This window comes from Candida orthopsilosis (genome assembly GCF_000315875.1).
Source record: "Candida orthopsilosis Co 90-125, chromosome 7 draft sequence".
Taxonomy (NCBI): domain Eukaryota; kingdom Fungi; phylum Ascomycota; class Pichiomycetes; order Serinales; family Debaryomycetaceae; genus Lodderomyces; species Lodderomyces orthopsilosis.
The window spans coordinates 814,175-834,001 of NC_018301.1; the positions used below are offsets into that span (position 1 = coordinate 814,175).

At 38.5% G+C, this 19,827-nt stretch overlaps 10 protein-coding genes across 10 annotated transcripts; 7 read left to right on the forward strand and 3 right to left on the reverse strand. All coding sequences in view use genetic code 12, as the record gives it.

Moving 5' to 3' along the window:
* Positions 1-314: 314 nt before the first annotated feature.
* On the forward strand, positions 315-2,168 carry CORT_0G03960 (hypothetical protein; the record flags this gene model as incomplete). Its single annotated transcript, XM_003871149.1, has 1 exon — positions 315-2,168. One exon carries the CDS (start codon positions 315-317, stop codon positions 2,166-2,168), a length of 1,854 nt encoding a protein of 617 aa, XP_003871198.1.
* Positions 2,169-2,274: 106 nt separating this feature from the next.
* CORT_0G03970 (Ded81 tRNA-Asn synthetase) lies at positions 2,275-3,921 on the reverse strand (the record flags this gene model as incomplete). The annotated part of the gene is made up of 1 exon (XM_003871150.1): positions 2,275-3,921. One exon carries the CDS (start codon positions 3,919-3,921, stop codon positions 2,275-2,277), a length of 1,647 nt encoding a protein of 548 aa, XP_003871199.1.
* A 174-nt stretch (positions 3,922-4,095) lies between these two features.
* CORT_0G03980 (hypothetical protein) lies at positions 4,096-6,144 on the forward strand (the record flags this gene model as incomplete). Its single annotated transcript, XM_003871151.1, has 1 exon — positions 4,096-6,144. The coding sequence occupies one exon, from the start codon at positions 4,096-4,098 to the stop codon at positions 6,142-6,144; it is 2,049 nt and encodes a 682-aa protein (XP_003871200.1).
* Positions 6,145-6,161: 17 nt separating this feature from the next.
* CORT_0G03990 (His2 protein) lies at positions 6,162-7,103 on the reverse strand (the record flags this gene model as incomplete). Its single annotated transcript, XM_003871152.1, has 1 exon — positions 6,162-7,103. The coding sequence occupies one exon, from the start codon at positions 7,101-7,103 to the stop codon at positions 6,162-6,164; it is 942 nt and encodes a 313-aa protein (XP_003871201.1).
* Positions 7,104-7,287: 184 nt separating this feature from the next.
* CORT_0G04000 (Slm5 protein) lies at positions 7,288-8,685 on the forward strand (the record flags this gene model as incomplete). The annotated part of the gene is made up of 1 exon (XM_003871153.1): positions 7,288-8,685. The coding sequence occupies one exon, from the start codon at positions 7,288-7,290 to the stop codon at positions 8,683-8,685; it is 1,398 nt and encodes a 465-aa protein (XP_003871202.1).
* A 184-nt stretch (positions 8,686-8,869) lies between these two features.
* CORT_0G04010 (Tim9 h) lies at positions 8,870-9,188 on the forward strand (the record flags this gene model as incomplete). Its single annotated transcript, XM_003871154.1, has 2 exons — positions 8,870-9,102; positions 9,158-9,188. The coding sequence occupies 2 exons, from the start codon at positions 8,870-8,872 to the stop codon at positions 9,186-9,188; spliced, it is 264 nt and encodes an 87-aa protein (XP_003871203.1).
* A 334-nt stretch (positions 9,189-9,522) lies between these two features.
* Positions 9,523-11,142, forward strand: CORT_0G04020 (hypothetical protein; the record flags this gene model as incomplete). The annotated part of the gene is made up of 1 exon (XM_003871155.1): positions 9,523-11,142. The coding sequence occupies one exon, from the start codon at positions 9,523-9,525 to the stop codon at positions 11,140-11,142; it is 1,620 nt and encodes a 539-aa protein (XP_003871204.1).
* Positions 11,143-11,320: 178 nt separating this feature from the next.
* Positions 11,321-14,500, forward strand: CORT_0G04030 (hypothetical protein; the record flags this gene model as incomplete). The annotated part of the gene is made up of 1 exon (XM_003871156.1): positions 11,321-14,500. The coding sequence occupies one exon, from the start codon at positions 11,321-11,323 to the stop codon at positions 14,498-14,500; it is 3,180 nt and encodes a 1,059-aa protein (XP_003871205.1).
* Positions 14,501-14,598: 98 nt separating this feature from the next.
* Positions 14,599-17,001, reverse strand: CORT_0G04040 (Mnn7 mannosyltransferase; the record flags this gene model as incomplete). Its single annotated transcript, XM_003871157.1, has 1 exon — positions 14,599-17,001. One exon carries the CDS (start codon positions 16,999-17,001, stop codon positions 14,599-14,601), a length of 2,403 nt encoding a protein of 800 aa, XP_003871206.1.
* Positions 17,002-18,602: 1,601 nt separating this feature from the next.
* On the forward strand, positions 18,603-19,253 carry CORT_0G04050 (Mnn7 mannosyltransferase; the record flags this gene model as incomplete). Its single annotated transcript, XM_003871158.1, has 1 exon — positions 18,603-19,253. One exon carries the CDS (start codon positions 18,603-18,605, stop codon positions 19,251-19,253), a length of 651 nt encoding a protein of 216 aa, XP_003871207.1.
* Positions 19,254-19,827: the final 574 nt, after the last annotated feature.

A 19,827-nucleotide genomic window follows, 5' to 3' on the forward strand; every position in this document is an offset into this window, starting at 1 on the left:
ATTCACACAAAACCTTGGTATTTCAACTCCGCATGGCGATTGTTTCAAGTAATCTTTCCATTGTTTTCTATAAGGGTAAATTTCCCAATTGCGAAGCGTGTCGGTCACTGCCTAAACTTTATTTTAAAGTACCATCATAAATTGAACTTTTATGGGTTCAATTTTCTTAGCTAAAGCTGAATAATGTGGGGAAGGGGAACTTATCGACAATAGCAACTAACACAACCATTCACCTGTAGTATTATTAAAGTATAAATAGTTATAAAGGATACTTCCTTGCGAAAACAAACACACTTTCCTCCCCACTATCAACAATGTCAATTAAAGAATTTGATTCAATTTCAAAGCATTCAGCAGACTCTCTCAACAATGACAACAAGAGTTCCGAAGACATAACGTCAAAAGAGTCTCATGAAGCCGAGCACGGAAACGTTCTTTCAAGATACACTGAACAACAAGTAATGGAGATGGGAAGAAATTACGCAAATGAGCACGATTTGGAACCTGAGTTGTTTGCTCACGCAGCTGCGTTAGCAAGGTCTCCTACTGGGTTTGCTGATATGTCTTTTCTCTCAGATGAAGAAAAAGCTGCCCTTCAACTAGAAGCAACAAAGAAATGGCACATTCCCAAAAAATTGGTCGCTGTTATTGCACTTGGATCAATGGCTGCTGCTGTTCAGGGTATGGATCAAACTGTCATCAATGGTGCAACCCTATTCTACCCTCGTGCGTTTGGTATTACCGAAATGAAAGATGCTGACTTGATTGAAGGTTTGGTTAATGGAGCACCATACTTATGCGCATCCTGTATTGCTTGTTGGATGTCCGATTTTTGGAACAGACATTTGGGAAGAAAATGGGTTATCTTCTGGACGTGTTTTATCTCCGCCATCACTTGTGTGTGGCAAGGGTTTGTCAACAATTGGTGGCATTTGTTCATTTCACGTTTCTTTTTGGGTTTTGGTGTGGGTATCAAATCTGCCACTGTTCCTCCATACGCTGCGGAATGTGCTCCAAAACATATCCGCGGTGCTTTGGTCATGTTGTGGCAATTCTTTACGGCTGTTGGTATTATGTTTGGTTACGTTGCTGCTTTGGCATTCTACTATGTGCCGGACAGAGGCTTTGATACTGGGTTGAATTGGCGATTAATGTTGGGAAGTGCTTGCATTCCAGCATTCATTGTTTTGTTTCAAGTTCCCTACGTGCCTGAATCCCCACGTTGGCTAATGGGAAAAGGAAGACATAAGGAAGCATTCGGGTCGTTGAAAGTGTTGCGTTATGACGAAATTTCAGCAGCAAGGGATTGCTTTTACCAATACGTTTTGTTGAAGGAAGAAGGTACATATAGAATCCCCACCTGGAAAAGAATTATCGAAATGTTCACCATCAGAAGAAACAGAAATGGCGCCATTGCTTCTTGGATTGTCATGTTTATGCAACAATTCTGCGGAATCAATGTCATTGCATATTATTCCTCTTCCATTTTCATTGAAGCTGATTTGAGTGAAATCAAAGCAATGTTGGCATCTTGGGGGTTCGGTATGATCAACTTCATTTTTGCAATTCCTGCGTTCTTGACTATTGATCGATTTGGAAGAAGAAACTTGTTGCTTTTTGCTTTCCCTGTAATGTCAGCATTTTTGTTGATTGCAGGTTTTGGCTTCTTGATTGATGACACCAATGGCAGGTTGGGTATGGTTACCACTGGCATTTATTTATTCTCATGTGTTTATTCTTCATCAGAAGGCCCAGTCCCATTCACATATTCAGCCGAGGCTTTCCCATTATATATCAGAGACTTGGGTATGGCCTGGGCCACTTCAACATGTTGGTTCTTTAATTTCTTATTAGCATTCACTTGGCCACGCTTGCAAAATGAGTTCACCCCAACAGGTGCGTTTGGGTTCTACGCTGCTTGGAACTTAATCGGATTCTTCTTGGTGCTTTGGTTCCTACCCGAAACAAAAGGTTTGACATTAGAAGAGTTGGATCATGTGTTTTCAGTGTCTGCAACTAAACATGCTGCGTATCAAACAAGGAAATTGTGGAGAAATGTTAAAGTCTACGTATTACGCAAAGACATCGAGCCTTTACCTCCTTTGTACAAATCGTCGCTCATCAGTCCAACATTTGAGGAAAAGGCGGAAATAGTCCATGCTGAGTGATTTTCGTAATGTTACAGTGTTTAGTTTATTAATTGGTATTTTCGAAGCTATACTCTACTATGTAACATCCTGTAAAAGGTGAACCACAACACTCGTTATAATACATCTATGGCTTGCATCTACCGGTGAATCTTGGGTACAATGAACAGTCCCTTACAGTAAATCTGTCACAAAGCCAAGCCAAGATTCTTTCAGTACCGAGACCGTAACCGCCATGCTCACAAGTACCATAACGACGTTGATCCAAGAACCAGTAATAAGCGGAAGGGTCAATGTTTTCTCTCTTGAATCCAGCTAACAATTCATCATAGTCAATAGTTCTCATACTACCTCCTGTAACTTCACCAACGTTTGGCATCAAAACATCCACAGACTCAGTCACCCTTGAATCATCTTGACATTTTTGCATGTAAAAAGATTTGATCTCCACTGGAAATCTGGTCAACAAGATGGGTTGGTTAATTGTGTCAACCATTTTTCTTTCTTGAGCTTCAGCGATATCATCACCAAAAGAGTATGGCTTACCCTCATCATTCAAAATACCTCTTTCGTTTAACCAGTCCAATGCTTCAATGTATTCCATTCTTTTGAAAGGCAATTTTGGAGCTTCAAACTTAGGGTTCAATTGCTTGACTAATTCACCAGTAACTGGATCCTCCAATACACTTTGCACCGTCTTTGAGATCAATTTTTCCAAGTGGTTCAATAAGTCATCAAAGGTGAGAAAAGCCAATTCTGCTTCAATGTGGGTGTACTCACTCAAGTGTCTTCTGGTGTGTGACTTCTCAGCTCTGAATGATTCTTGAACACAGTATACATCGCCCAATGCTGGCAAACAAGTCTCCAAATATAATTGTGATGATTGTGTTAAATAAGCTTCCTCCCCGTAGTAGTCCATTTTGAACAAGGTTGATCCACCTTCAACTTGAGTTTGTACCATACAAGGTGGGGTAACTTCTAACAATCCTTCTTCCTTGTAAAACTCTCTAATGGCATGTAAGAATGCGGCTCTGACTCTCATCACAGCAGAGATACTTTCTCCTCTTAATGTCAAGTGACGTTGATCTAACAACAACGAAGGGTCAGCGCCTTCTTGGATCTTATTTGTGAAAGCTTCTTCTCCGCTTGGGGCCAAACCAACAATTTCGTAATAATCGGCTTTCAATTCAACTCCCCCTGGTGCAGTCTTACCTTCGGGTAACTTGGAAACAACACCCTTGATCAGAACTGTCGATTCAATTGTTAATTCTTGAGTTTGTCTAGCTTTGGCCAAATCTCCTGTCAAGACACATTGTAAGTATCCTGTTCCATCTCTCAATGTTATGAAAGCCAAACCCTTTTGTACTCTCAAACGGTGTACCCAACCATTGACTTGTACTCTAGAGCCGATGCTGTCTTGAATCGATCTCAATTTGATCTTTTTTGCAGCTGGTAAGGATTTGTTCTCTTCAATTGAAGTCAAGTCCAAATCAGCAACCTTTGGCAATGACTCTTTTTCGGATTGAAGTTTAGATTGCTTTTCAGCTTTCTTTTTCAAGCCTTCAGCTCCTTTTTTGGCTTTCTTTAACGCTGATGGTGAGATCTCGGTGTATGCAAATTTGGTCTTATCTTCTTCAGTTTCCTTGTAGACAAGAATCTTAGCATCTGGGTTAACAAATAAAGCATAAGCTGGAGTTGCGTATGGTTGAGACTCTGAGCCAGGTTGTTCAGCAGAATCAACTCCAGTCTTTTCGTTGACGTAAGTGGTTGACATTGTATCTTTAATGAATAAATCAAGGTTACCAAAAGTGGTGGAAAATTCTGACTCAAAATTTTTTTTTTTCAATTTCCTGCACAAGAAGTCAGTCTTGAAAAAAAATAAAAAAATTTCAAAAATCTTACGAATATCTACAGATCACAAGTCGACCCATTGAAGAAGCACCACACAATGGCATTAGCTCAGTCTTTAGCTTCATTATCATTAGCTGTATCAGGTGAAACTGCCAACGTATTACCAACCAAGACTTTGGTATTCAAACCAAAGACCGCTAAAACAGCTACACCTGTTCCTGTATTAGTTTTTGCACTTCAGTCTACTGTCACACCTACTCCAACCATTGCCAAGTCTGCCAATGTCAAGGAACCAAGATTAGCAAAAGACGATTTGGTGCAAGAATTTTTCAAGACCTCTGCTAAAGAAGTGTCAATCGCCAACTTGTCGCAAGACTTGGCGGGAAAGATAAAAATCGTACTTGATGATAACATTCTCAAAGCAGCAGAAAAAGATGAAACCTTGAAGTTGGCAACTGAAACCGAAGCTGCTTGCTTGCATGCAAGAGCAGTCTTGGAATTCTTAAAGTCTACAGGAATTGAAATTGTTGAAACTGATTTTGTTGCTGAACCAGTTGCTACCGTTCCATCAAAAGATAAGAAACCAGCGCCTGCAAAGAAAGATGACGCAAAGATTGAAGATGCCAAATTGATTGGTATCACTATCGACAAGGAAAAGGATTTCTCCAACTGGTACACACAAGTTGTAGTAAAGAGTGAAATGTTGGACTACTATGATGTTTCGGGCTGTTATATCCTTAGACCAAACTCATACGCTGTCTGGGAAACCATCCAAGACTGGTTTAATCAAAAAATTAGATCTTTGGGTGTGCAAAATGCATATTTCCCAATGTTTGTCTCCCAAAGGGTTTTGGAAAAGGAAAAGGATCATATTGAGGGATTTGCTCCTGAAGTTGCATGGGTAACCAAAGCTGGAAACTCAGAATTGGATGAGCACATTGCTATCAGACCGACTTCTGAGACTGTTATGTACCCATACTATGCCAAATGGATCAGATCGCATCGTGATTTGCCATTGAAATTAAATCAATGGAACTCTGTTGTTCGTTGGGAATTTAAGCACCCTCAACCATTTTTAAGAACCAGAGAATTCTTATGGCAAGAAGGTCACACCGCCCACTTGACAAAAGAATCAGCCGCTGAAGAAGTTTTGCAAATTTTGGACTACTATGCTGCTATTTACGAGGAGTTGTTGGCTGTTCCTGTTGTTAAAGGTAGAAAAACTGAAAATGAAAAATTTGCAGGTGGTGATTATACAACCACAGTAGAGGGTTTCATTGCTGCAACCGGTAGAGGTATACAAGGTGGTACCTCACATCATTTAGGACAAAACTTTTCTAAAATGTTCAATATCTCGGTCGAAAATCCAGATGGTGCTGATAAGGAACGTTTGTTTGCTTATCAAAACTCATGGGGTTTGTCCACCAGAGTTATCGGTGTTATGGTCATGACACATTCAGATAACAAAGGTTTGGTTTTGCCGCCTAGAGTAGCACAGACACAAGCTGTGGTTATCCCTGTTGGAATCACGGCTAAAACCAGTGAAGAGCAAAGGAAGCAAATTAATGATGGTGCTGAGAAAATTGAACAAAGATTAAAGAAAGCTGGTATCAAAGCTACTGGTGATTACAGGGACTCTTACAATCCAGGTTGGAAGTTTGCCGATTGGGAATTGAAAGGTGTTCCTCTTCGATTAGAATTCGGGCCAAAAGATTTGGACTCAAAGCAGGTCACTGTTGTTAGAAGAAACGATGGTCAAAAATACACTGTCAAGTTGGACGAATTGGAAAAACAAATCCCGGAATTGTTGGACGACATGCATGAGGCATTGTTAGCTAAAGCTAGAAAAGATTTTGATGAACATAGAGTATTGGTTGAAAACTGGAAGGACTTTGTCCCAACTTTGAACAAGAAGAATGTTATTTTAGCGCCATGGTGTGGTGATGCCGATTGTGAAGATGATATCAAAGACTCATCAGCTAAAAACGATGATGGTGAAGATGGCGATGTAGACGAGAAGGCTCCGTCAATGGGTGCCAAATCGTTGTGTATCCCATTTGAACAACCAAATTTGAAGTCTGACCAAAAATGTGTCAAGTGTGATAGAAAGGCTATTACGTACTGTATGTTTGGTAGATCTTATTAGACGCAATTTATGACTATTTAATATGCACTCCAAAATGTAGATGTTTCTATGTTTTCAATGTCATCGGCAACTGTAACAACCACCCCATTATTCACATCAAGATGGTACAATTTCGAGACTCCATGGTCTTTGAGATATTGTAGAGTTTTTTTATAATTAAGACCGATTTGGTTGATTGAATGAGCATCATCAGATAGGCAAAATCGACCACCCCCATACTCGATAATTGCTTGCACGAGATCACTCTTTGGGTATGGACAGTCCCAGCCTTTTCTAATAGCTGCTGAATTTAGTTCAAACATTGCTCCGTAACTACCGGCTTTCTTTATGGTTGAAATTATCACACCCCACACCTCAGGCCAATCATCTTTGATCCTTACATCTTTGGTAAGCTTATTTGTAGAGTCATCAAAGTCATCATCAGGCTGACAAAGACGAATCAAGTCAAAATGACCAACCACTTGGGGCTTTAGGTCAATCACGTTGGACACTAATTCGAAATAATCTTTGTATAAAGATCTAGTTAAACCGCCTTTGCTAGCTGTTTTTGCCGACACCCAAAGATCTTTGGAAAAATCTATAGGTATTCCATGCACATAATGCACCGACCCAACGCTCATCTGTACCAGCGGGTTTTTAAGTATCTCAGCTGAGTAGTCCACGTGGGTGTCATCTATTCCTTCCACCTCGAACCCGATTATGATTTTTATCTTGTCCAGATACTTTGATTGCACCTTCTTTGCGTGCACCAAGTATTTACTAAAATCATCCAGTAAATCTTTGATTCCATAACCCTTTTCTTTCTCTTCTGGGTATAAGTATGTTTGATCCAATCTTGGCATGTGCTCCGTGAGGCATAGAACTTCGAAACCACGATCAATGTAGTTTTGGACCATAGTTTCTAAAGGGTCATGAGCATGCGAGATGTAATCTCCACTGTGTGAATGATGTGAATGCATCTGGGTGGGCAGTGACAGCGGATTCTAGTCAGCTGGTTGGCGGTTTAGGAAAGATTCTTGGAAAACGTGGGGGCCCTTTCATTTTATACTCATTGTGTCAAACTAATTTCGATACTCAATTTAATTACAGCGGAAAAGTTTACTGGATTTGTCAAAGATAGCGGAAAACGGAAACAACTATTGGATGATTAGAACAATACCCGCAAGGTTGAAGCCGTACGTCATAAGGCAATATCTAAGCAGTAAGGCAGCTCTATCCCCAACAATCAAAGAGCAGATACTGGCTCCCACACCTATCGGATCGATTTTTGAAGTGCGTGGGTTTGTTAAAAGTATACGAAGTTCGAAAAATGTCGGGTTCTTGGATATATCGGATGGTTCAACCTCAAAGATAATCAATGTTGTTCTTGTGGGTAAGAACCAGCCTAAATTTCAAGTGGGCGAAAGCGTTCGTGTCAAAGGTGAATGGAGTATAAGTAAAGGAATGGGCCAAGATAAGGAGCTCAAATATAACCCTGAAAATCCTAACCATGCTTATGAAATCATTGGACGAGTGCCGGAAGACTATCCTTTACAAAAGAAGGCAACCTCTATGTCGTTTTTAAGAACTTTACCATCGTTGAAGCATAGAGCCTCAACCATTGGGTCGTTTTACAGACTACGATCATTCCTTGAAACTCAAATGATGGATTTTTTCAATCATCATAGCTTTATAAAAGTGAGCCCTCCATTGATTACAAGTTCAGATTGCGAAGGAGCTGGTGAAACATTTGAGATAAAGCAGGCAGAGGAGTTTTTTGAAAAAAAGGCATACTTGACAGTTTCCACTCAATTGCATCTAGAGGCAATATCGTTGGCTCTTAATAGGGCGTGGACGTTGACTCCATGTTTTCGGGCAGAAGAGTCTAAAACCTCTAGACATTTAAGTGAGTTTTGGATGTTGGAAGCGGAGATTTCATACTTGGATGACTTGGAGCCGTTGTTGAATTTCACCGAAGAAATGGTTAAGTATGCCACGAGGAGACTAGTAGAGAAGAAAGAAGAGTACCTCGAGGGAACTTATTTGGAAAAAGAGGTTATAGAGTCAAGATGGAGGCATATTCTTGGCGATTGGCGTCGTTTGACCTATAATGAAGCGCTCGATGAATTGAATAGCAAGGGCGCAAACTTAGCATTTGGCGATTCGTTGAACTTGGATCATGAAAGAGAGTTAGCTGAGAATGGCCCTGTTTTTGTTACAGACTACCCAGTGTCATTGAAACCATTTTACATGTTAAAGTCATTGAACTATAGCGAAGATAAACCCACTGTTGCATGCTTTGATTTATTGTTGCCACAATTTGGCGAACTTGTCGGCGGATCCCTAAGGGAGCACGATTATGACACACTTGTCGAGTCCACGAACAAGAACAACATGAATTTAGATGATATGGGTTGGTATACCAGTTTGCGTAAATGCGGAACCATTCCTCATGGTGGATTTGGTATGGGATGGGAACGGTTTGTTACCTACTTATCCGGACATGACAATATTAGAGACTTGGTTCCATTTCCAAGAGCTCCAGGCCTTTGTAAGGCATAGATGGATATAGACTGTATATACACACACAATCAATAATCTTTTTACATACTCCACACACACACACACACACACAGCGAACAAAAAAATTTTCAATTCTGCAAATAAAAATTGCTAAAATCTTTCTTTTGCCATTGCAAGTGCAACTTATAAACACCACACACATACACTTCGATAAATATACAACATGGATCAGTTAAATGTCAAAGAACAACAAGAGTTTCAACAAATTGTTGAACAAAAGCAAATGAAAGATTTCATGAACTTGTACTCAAACTTGGTTTCTAGATGCTTCGAAGATTGTGTCAATGACTTTACATCCAATAACTTGACTTCAAAGGAGACAAGCTGTATTGCTAAATGTTCTGAAAAGTTCTTGAAACACAGTGAACGTGTTGGTCAAAGGTTCCAAGAACAAAAGTATGTATAAGACACTGTGGTGATATTTTATGACGTAATACTAACTGAAATCTAGTGCTTTATTGATGCAACAGGGTCAAAAATAGGGTACCTACTCTATAGAAGGATAGAATCGTTACATGTTGGGAGGATGGAGTTTAGCTAGCGAGTACAAGACTCAAATCAATAAATCAATGTTGGTGCTGCTCAACTCAACGATTTCATTGTATATAAAATATAACAATTTTTATTAGATATCACTTCAGTAGATTGGACGCTGGTTTACTCTTGACTCATGCGCTTATGAAGCTCACTTCCAGCCACTGGCATAGGATTTGCAGATTACCCCCAGTTTTAGTTTGACTCTATCTCTTATATATCACACTTAATACTGTGAGACCAAAAAAAAAATCACCATCGACATACAACCACCACAAATCCATGTCCGAACAAGTGAAGATCAACCCTGATCTACTGATTATCTTGGTGGGGTCTATTATTAACAAGTTTATAAGTGAATATGAAGGCGATCTACCCGACAATAGGGCGGCAATACCGGTTGAAGATTTCATCACTCAATTGAACGACACCACACGCAAGTACACACAGGATTTCCCCAATGACGAGATAAACTTTCCACACATCGATATCAAACTACTATCATTCATCATAAATAGAACATTGTATTTCAAATTTGTCAGTGTCACGAATGATCAGGTTATAGTGGAGGTAGGGGATAAGTATGAAAATTATTTGAAAAACATTGTTGCAACGTCTACTTTTCGCTATTCAAAGTTTTTGCTTAATGGGGCAAAACAGTTGTATAAACTGGAGCAAGAAAGTACGAAGGGAAGTGGAGACACCGGAGAGACTACAGAAGTCGCTCAGGATGTGGAGTTAGCGGAACAGACTAACGATGCTGTCCCAGAAAAGGAAGATAAGGAAGAGGAAGTACAGCAGCTAGAAGAGAAGGAGGACGAGATTGTTGATACACACGATTTAGTTGAAGACACATCTAACGAGAAGGATGCCAAAGAGCTAGAAACCGGAGAGGATGTTGAGTTGGCAAGTCCGGAGATTGAGGAATTGTCACAAGTAGATGGCAGTATCTCCGAGGTAGTGGGGTATGAGCAGAAGGCGAATAAGGACACGGGTAACGCAAATAATGAACATAAAGAGTCAGAGAAAATAATGGAACCTGTCGTGGAGAAAGAAAAGAAAGAAGAGAAAGAAGAGAGTGAAGTAGAGGATGACAAGGTTCAGGCATTGTCACCAAAAGATAATGCAACCGAGCTACTGGACGATGCAGAACCTCAAGTGGAAGCAGCGAAAGAGGAGTCAGTTGGGTCTGCAGAGAAATCTGTGGAGGTTTCAGAGGAGGAAGAACAAGTTAAAGAGAAGAGTCCATCAACGTTCCCAGAAGCGGATACCGGCGTTAACGAGAGGAAAGATAAGACTAAGGAAGTACCTGATACTAAAGAAGAGGAATTCGATAAGACTGATGAACAAGATGTTGAAGAGGTGAGCCCAGCAGTCGAAGAAGCAACGCTGGAAGCTGTATCACCCACTCCGGAAGCCACTGAAACCAAGGAGCCTTCAGAAGAAAAGTCGGTGGAGATTGTCACTCCAGAGCCTGAATCAGCTACACAATTGAAATCAGATCAATCATCACGCAAGAGGCCCAGATCTCGCTCACCTGCACCTGCTCAACATCACAAGAGATTCCAAAATATTGCCGTCAATCTCATAAATTCTATCCAAGAGCACCGCTTCTCATCACCGTTTTTACAAGCAGTCAATCCGAAAGATGCGCCAAACTATTATGAAATGATATATCAACCAAGGGACTTGAAAGGTATTCTGAAGGCGCTTAAATCAAAGAATGATCCACCGGCGTATCTGCTGATTAAGGAGCTTGAAAGGGATGTTATGTTGATGTTTGCCAATTGTATTATGTATAATAGACTGGATGAGGATTTAGTGGAGTTAACAAGAACAATGAAGAGGGATGTTGGTGACATGTTCAAGATGTTTAAAGAAGCTGAACTGGAGATGAAATAAAAATAAAGTACATTGCATGTATAGAAAGCGCAATTTCAATTCTTTTCATTTCTTTTTTGACGTTTTGTAAATTTACAAATTTTTCGTCTAAAATGCTGCGACACAATATAAGCTTTAATCTGGTGAATACTCAAGGTTCTTCATCATTTCACAATACACTCGAATTGCCAGATCAATAATGACAAGACTTAGCTCACCATTCGTTAAACAAACGTCATTTGAGGTGGACTATGCACCGGCATTCATTACTAAATGGAAATCACAAAGAACAGGGTTGCAATTAACATACATCAATCAACCATCACCAGTAGTGAATGGATATTTTGCAGTTGCCACTGAAATCAGCGATGATTCTGGCTCGCCGCATACTTTAGAGCATTTGATCTTTATGGGATCTAAGAAGTACCCTTACAAAGGTTTGTTAGATACTTTAGGAAATCGACTCTACTCACAAACCAATGCATGGACAGCGACTGATCAAACGGTGTATACTTTGACTACCGCAGGATGGGACGGGTTCAAGACATTGTTGCCTATTTACTTGGACCATTTGTTTAATCCTACTTTGACTGATGAAGCGTGTTTGACTGAAGTTTACCATGTTGATGGAAAGGGGAAAGAAAAGGGAGTTGTGTTTAGTGAAATGCAAGGTATTCAAGGCCAATCATGGTTTGAAACTTCTAATCATTTGCAGAAAATCTTGTATGCACCAGAGCTGGGGTACTCTTCAGAAACAGGTGGTTTGATGGCTGAATTACGTCATTTGACTAACGAGAGGATCAAGGAGTTTCACAAGTCCATGTATAGACCTGATAATTTATGCGTCATCATAACTGGATCAATTGACCAAGATGAGCTTTTGCAGATCATGACTGAGTTCGATGCCGAGTTGCTGGAATTACCATCTGTGGCTAATAAGAGGCCATTTGTTGATTCAAAACACAATGAGCCATTGACGGAAGATGTTGTCAAAGTGGTTGAGTTTCCTGAAACCGATGAATCTACAGGTGAGGTATTAATGTCCTGGATTGGTCCATTGGGGGATGATCCCGTGATTAATACTGCTGTTGATATGGTTGGAGCTGCATTCACTGATAGTGCTATTTCATTATTTAATAAGCATCTTGTGGAGATTGATAACCCATATGCTACTGATGTAGAGTATCATACAGATGATTATTTTAGAACAGCATTGAATTTCATATGCAACGGCGTGCCAACTGAAAAATTGCAAGAGTTGGTGACCAAGTTGAAACAATTGATCAAATCACAAACTAATCCTGAAGATTTTAACTTATTATACATGAGACAAATTATCAATCAACAACGATTGAAATTTATATCACAAACTGAAAAGTCTCCCATTGCATTTTCAAACATGGCTATACTTGATTTTATCTATGGTAAACCCGATGGTAGTGATTTACCCAAATGGACTCGAAATCTTGATGAATATGATGAATTGTTGACCTGGACGTCACAAAACTGGTGCGATTTGATTAAAGAGTATTTTGTAGATAATAAGTGTGCGGTTGTGTTGGGAACTCCATCAAGGAAATTGAATGATGAAGTGAAGAAACAACAACGTGAGTTTAACAAGAGTATTAAAGCAAAATTAGGTGTTGATGGGTTGAAACAGGCCGGAGAGAAGCTAGCTGCTGCTCACAAGTTTAATGATCGTCCTATTCCTGAAGAGTTGCTTGTTGTGTTCGCCAAACCTGATCCATCAAAAATTGCATTCATCAAGACAAGTTCATACAAGGCAGGATATAGTAAAGGAATCATTAACGTTAACACCAACCAATATATTGAATCAGGCGAACTCCATCAAAAGCTAACTCAAGACACGCCATCTGATTTCCCCCTTTTCATGCATTTTGAAAATTTCAAATCGCAATTTGTCAACATTCAACTAGTTATGTCATCCACCAAGATAAAACCCCATTTATTAAAATACATGTCAATAATGGAAGAAATTTTTACCATGTCAATAAAATTTCCTCAGGGGGAGTATATGCCTTATGAACAAGTAGTTGCTGATTTGAATCGAGATTTGATTGAATTTCAACTTGATAATGGATTCAATTATCAATTTTTGGATTTAATTTCAATGCTGGTTAAATGTGAGACTAAAAATTACGGCACTGCAATCAATTGGGTTTATAACATTATTAATTTTGTTGAATTTGAAGAAATGAGGATTAAGGTTATTTTGGAAAAAATATTGGGTTCGTTACCGGATAAGAAACGCAATGGCGAATTGATGATGTATTCATCACAATTTAGAAATTTATTCAATAATTCATCATTGAGAAAACAACAGGATTCAATGAATACGGAATCGTTTTTCAAGGAATTGTTGCAATTGATTAATGATGGCAAGTTTGATACAATTAAGCGCGACTTGGATGAGATTAAACTGAGTTTGTTTCAGTTGGATAATATTAAAGTGATTGTATTGGGTGATATATCTACATTGGAAACTCCAGTTAGTTTGTGGACAAAATTCATCACACAACTGAAGCAGCCAGAAGAAGAGGTTACATCTTCCATTGTTCCGTTTAGTCAATTGCCAAGATCGTATCAATTCAAATCGGATTTAGGTACTCGATGCCATCATGAAGCATTCCTCATCGATATGCGAGCTACTGAATCAACTCATCTAGTTTCACTTACAACCATCCCCACTGATTACTTGCATGAAGATGTACCCCGAATTGCCCTAGCCATTGAGTTTCTTTGTGCAGTAGAGGGCCCATTTTGGCGATCAATCAGAGGGTCAGGTTTGGCATATGGTGTATCAATGAAGCAAAATATTGAAACTGGGTATTTGAGTTTTCAACTTTATCGAGCTTCAGATGCCAAACAAGGCTGGATCGAAGCCAGAGAATTGGTCAAACGATATGCTCAAGGTGAGTTGTCCATTGATGCATTAAGTTTAGAAAATGCCATAGCAGCAATCGTCAATGAGATAGCCAATGCTCAAGAATCAAGCTATGATTCGGCAAGTGCTAAAATCAGTGATAATTTATTCAAAGCTAGAGGGCCCAATTATATTGAATTGTACTTGAACCAATTGAATCAATTGGATGCGAATGATGTTGTATATGTATTGAAGAAATATTTTGTTCATTTATTTGATGCGAAATATTCTGTGGTTTTCACGAGTTTGCCAATGGAGAAAATTGAAGAAATGGGTAATTTTTTCCAAGGAGAAGGGTACAATATCAATGTGGAGGAAGTTAATCATGATGGGGTTGATGAAGAGGAATTTGAGGAGTATAGTACAGAAGAAGAAGAAGAAGAAGAAGAAGAAGAAGAGAGTGGTGATGAGGAAAGCGACAATGATAATGAATAAGTGAATCAGTGAAGAAATAGTTGATAGACTTTATATTTAATTAGTCTGTATATACTTTACCCGGTGTACTTAGTCATGTACATATTGTCTCTAATTATTTACTGTGGTTGATGAATTTGTTCATCATCTACTGGTTTATCCCCTTCTTTAACATCCTCCTTCAATGGATCATCTACTTCTCCTTTAGCTTTAGCATTAGCTTCAGCTTCAGCTTGCTGTTGAGCTTGTTGTTCAGCAATTGCCTTAATATCATCTTCAGTTTCACCACCAGCACCACCAGCTACTGCCGCTGCGCCACCACCAGCACCTTTACTACCAACATAAAACTTTTCGGCATCCTCACTAGTAAATTCAAAAGTTTTATCAAATGAATCTTGTTTTAAAAATTCAATATATTTGTTAATTTTGAAACATACGGTTTGTTGATCAATCTTGGCGGTGTTTTTCCAATAATCAGCACTCTTGATAGCATCACAAGCAACCCATTTGGCAATTGAATGGAATCGTAATTCCCAATCTCTCTTGTTGAAAATTGATTTGATATCGTCAATAGGTCCAATATTTCTTCTTGAGTAGGTGCCAAATTCACCTTCTTGTGCATTTTTAACAGGATCAATCTTTGGATGATTACAATGAAGAAACAAAAGCTTTGGTAACCTGTATTCAATTAATCGATGAGCAGTATCTTCATCTTCAATTTTCTTATCCTCGATAATCTTCTTTTTGTAATCTTTGAATTGTTCAACTAATCTGTCGGTATAACCACCCGATTGGAATGGATTTAATCTAGTATCCAATTGTTTTGTAGATAAGAATTTTTGCCAATCGTAATAAAATTCAGGGTTATCACGAGGATCAGTTTGTCCCAATGTAGTTTCGGAAAATTTCCCATTATCTGACGTATATCCCCAAAGATGTAATTTTTGATTTTGTAAATGATATCGTTCATTCATTACATGTAATGCTGGAACAATGGTTTCACGATCTCCTTCGCCAAAAGCACCTTGGTATAGCAAAGCTTCATACCACCCTTTTAGATTCATATTATAATATAATGATAAAAGTAATGCTCTGAAATGTTCACGTTTGGAAAAAACCATTTGACCAGTTTCAACTGAAATAGTGCTTGGTAAATTGGCAAAATCATGAAAGTGAATTTCACTTTGTTTATCCTTTTGAATGTAATCGGAAAATTTTGCATCATTGGCTAATCCAAACCGATGGATTGGTTCTCCCTTTTCAATTCTGGCAATTTTATAATACAAGGGACTAGTCAATTTAACCCATAAATCGGGCCACAAAATCATTTTGGTAGAAAGGTATGGTTCAGTGTAAAGTAAATTGTCGACATCTCTAACGGGGAAATTATCAGCATCTAACGCTATTGTATGATCAAATGATGATACAATTAAACCAAGGATTTTACGAGCAAATTTTGCACTAACCATATCGAAAACTTCTTTACCAAGGATATTTTGTATAACAACACATTTACCATTCAATTTGTTTGGTAATAAATCTTCACAAATTTGTTTATCATACTCATCAGGAGTATCCAAGATTAATTCAACTGGTAAAGAGGATCCACGATCACGTAAATTGGCGATTGCAGTTAAAGCACTAGCAATCATACCACCACCACCATTGATAACAATACCATACCCAGAAACAAATTGTTTTGGTGGTTCAGGTAATTGTTTTAAAGACTTAACTAGGTTATCATGAGATTCCTGTAGACATTTGAATTTGGGGATGGGTAAGTTTAAATTTGATTCACGAAGGTATTTCTCTGATATTATACGTGTATCTTTTTGATAAGTTGGATTTAACTTCTTTCCACGTTCTTCATCAGTTAATGGTTCACAATTTGGTTTATTGGCAACAAGTACATCTTTGATCAAGTGTTGATAATAGCTTGTTTTATCAAAAAACCGTTCACATGCTTTAGCCACTTTTACCTCGAAATCCAGGGGAAAATCACTGATTTCATTCTTGAGGATCTCCAAGAATGCCGCTGGTTTGAAATCAGCCTTATGTTCTTTAGCATATGTATTGACCAATTGTTCAAATAATGCATAAGACATGGAATTTTGTTTAAAAAATTCACCAGTTTGTTCCTCTCTAACTTCATCTTTTAAAGTTTGTTGAATAACATCAATATATTTTCTTCGAAGCTCATTCTTCAATTCTTGAACAATTTTGGGTTTTTCAGTCTTTGCTACTGATTGTTTCAATTCCACTAGAATCTCTTCTTTTTTACTCGCTTCTAATTCCTTCATCACTTCACTAATATATTCCTGACTATCCACTTTATCAACATGGGCTTGTAATGAAGATTTACCACCAGTGTAGTATTTGGCACCTCCTCCTTTATTAGCGAGGGGAGAAGCAACGGTGGATGATGAGTCGCTGGAAGATAGTATCAGTACATTGAATATAATAATGGCAACCACCAAAGCCCCTAGTAAGATGTACAGTAGGGATAATCTTCGAAAAAACATATTTAACTGAAAGAGGATAAGTGGGAGGGGAGGCGGAGTGGTGTGTGCTGTATGGTGTATGGTATACCAGTGTTGATTCCCTGTGCGTTGAGTAGTAGTAGCAGTAGTATATAACGAGCTGTGGAAGTGTAGCTGTTGCTATGTGGTCGTAAGTTGGTTGTAAAATTGAATGATGAAAAAGATTTGTGTTGTGTTGTGTTGTGTTGTGTTGCGTTTGTTGTTGTATGTCGATCTCTAAATTTTTTTTTGTCTGTCTGTTTGTCTAAATCTGTCTGAATTCTTTTACTTCAGGTGTGTGTTATTAAAGTATACACACGACGCAAGTTTTCCGAATGGAATATCAACCTCCACCCTGACTTTTATGTTGTAGTATAGAAGAGGAGATAAGACAAGGGTTTGTTGAGTGTTGATTTATGCTAACTGCTCACATGTGCTGAAAAGCATTTTCCCTTTTCTCATGTAAAAAGTGTGCAAGTGGTGTTCATTCATGGTATGTAATGTGTTGCCCAATGTTTTGTGTCTGTTGCGCTCGATGGCGAGAAAAAAGATCTGAGCCGCACAAAACAGTCAGTACGGCGCATATAGCAAGAGCGCGCATCCTTACATACATACAAAGTGGATTGTATTGTGTATTGTTTATTGTCTTTGTTTACCTGTTGCTTATGTATTTTTAGATTAAACAACACACAAACACGTGCGTAATCTTAGCGCCAACACCACTACTGCATACAACAACAACAATACTAACAATAACAATGCCAGTATTGTACTATTGTTTGTGTTTGTGTTTGTGTTTGTGTATTACTATAATTAGTATCCACGGAAGTAAATACAAAAGACAGAACACAATGCAATACACTTCAATTGCAACCAACCAACCAAACAACCAACCAACCAAACAACCAAACAACCAAGCGTTCTAGCTTATGACTACTTCAACAGCATATTGACTACCTTATCACATTTATATAAACCAATTACAAGATAGGCTTAAACATTACAGACTGTTAAGTTATATCTATGTATAAAGAAAAATGCCATCGCTTTATAGTCTCTAGTCAAACTGCAACTAATCATATCATTTGTAGCAACCAAATTTTAACCGCTTTCCCACCCCCTCTAGACTTCTTTTAACTCATTTCAATCTTCGTGATTGTTCATTCCGCCTGTAGGACCAGTCAACAATGGTTGAACATAGAAATCATACACCAATTGACTTCCCGTCATGACAAAAAATGACAAAACCGTTTGAATACAGCCCTTTGTGAATGTTCCATTTGCTCATACACTGCAGAACAAAGGTTGTAGAAAAGTAATCCACCTCCTATTACATAAAGACCAACTCCACACCAAAATACAAACCCTCTGAAAACCAAGCTTAATGATCCAATTAAAAACGTAACAACTGTACCAGATTTATCCCAACACGGTTTATCTTCTCCTCCTCCTTCTTCTTTTTTTTTTCACAAATTAAAACTTCATTTTCATATTTAAAGCAACCTTCTCACAAATGGATCTTTTCTAGTTCCAACCCCTCCCCCCCCCCCCCCCCCCCCCCCACGACGTTGAAAACGTTGTTTTGGGAGGGACGTGACGTGAAAATGTCGGAACTTCTCAAAATTTACTCCTTTACTTTGAAACATCTACACTTGGGCTCCTCTATGCTTATATGCTATACAGAACTTGATTTTAGAAGATTTGAGAAGTTGATTGATGAGATTTCGTTACCCGATTCGCTCGAAGTGTTGATACTGACTAGCTATGGATTAAATTCAATTGATAAAGTGACATTTTCTAAAAACCTAACAGCACTACATTTCAATGCTTACGATATTGAGTCACTTGATGGTCTAATTTTTCCCCCAGCACTCGCTGCGCTAGACTTACAGAACAGTAGAATAAAAAACTTACAAGGTGAAGTGTTTCCTTCAACGCTAAAACGTCTCATAGTGAGAATAACTGACACCGTTGATCTTTCCAAGGACATGTATGGCAAGCTGCTTCAACTCGAAAAGTTGTGGCTTAAAAGTTTCGAGAGTAACAAACTTACTTGCACAATACCAACCAGTTTACAGAGTCTACGCTTAGAGTACTTGGGTCCTTCGGTTTTTAACGAACTAGGGAATGGTTTGGTACATTTGACAGTAGCTTCATGTTGCTTAGATTTGAGAAGTCTAAAATTTGGGTCTGAATCTAAATTAAAGTACTTTTGCATGTCGAACTGTTCTATCAAAACACTAGGTATGGACTAAACACAATCACTCGTTGAAGGAAACATATCATGCAATGATTTTTCGGAAGCCCCTCCACAACTTGGTCACTTGGAAAATTTGAGAGTTCTGGAATTCGATGATTGGATAAAGGTTGTCAAGATCGATTTTTTCCACAATTCATTAGAGGTTCTTGATCTTTCTGAGAATCGGATTGAAGAACTTCAATTGAAGTTTCCGGATGGTGATACTAAGCTCAAACAGCTTAATTTGAGATCAACAGGGCTAAAAATATATAACTATGGAATCTATCGGACACGGAGATAAATCGAAACATAGTAGCTTGCTTTCCATAAATTTGTCAGACAACAAGATGTTAACGGAAAATCAAATACTTGCATTGATTCCAAACTTGCCCAAATCCGTGCATGAACTACGAGTTTACAAGGAAAGTCACGAAAAGAATGTGAATTACTTGTCGATGAAATAGAGAGGTTTTGGGTTCGTTTGGGATACATATTACGAATAATTTGGTGCAAGCAAAAGTTACAAATACTATATGACTTTAATCTGTTTGATCAAGCTTTGACAGCTTTAAAAAAAAGTCATTTTGTTA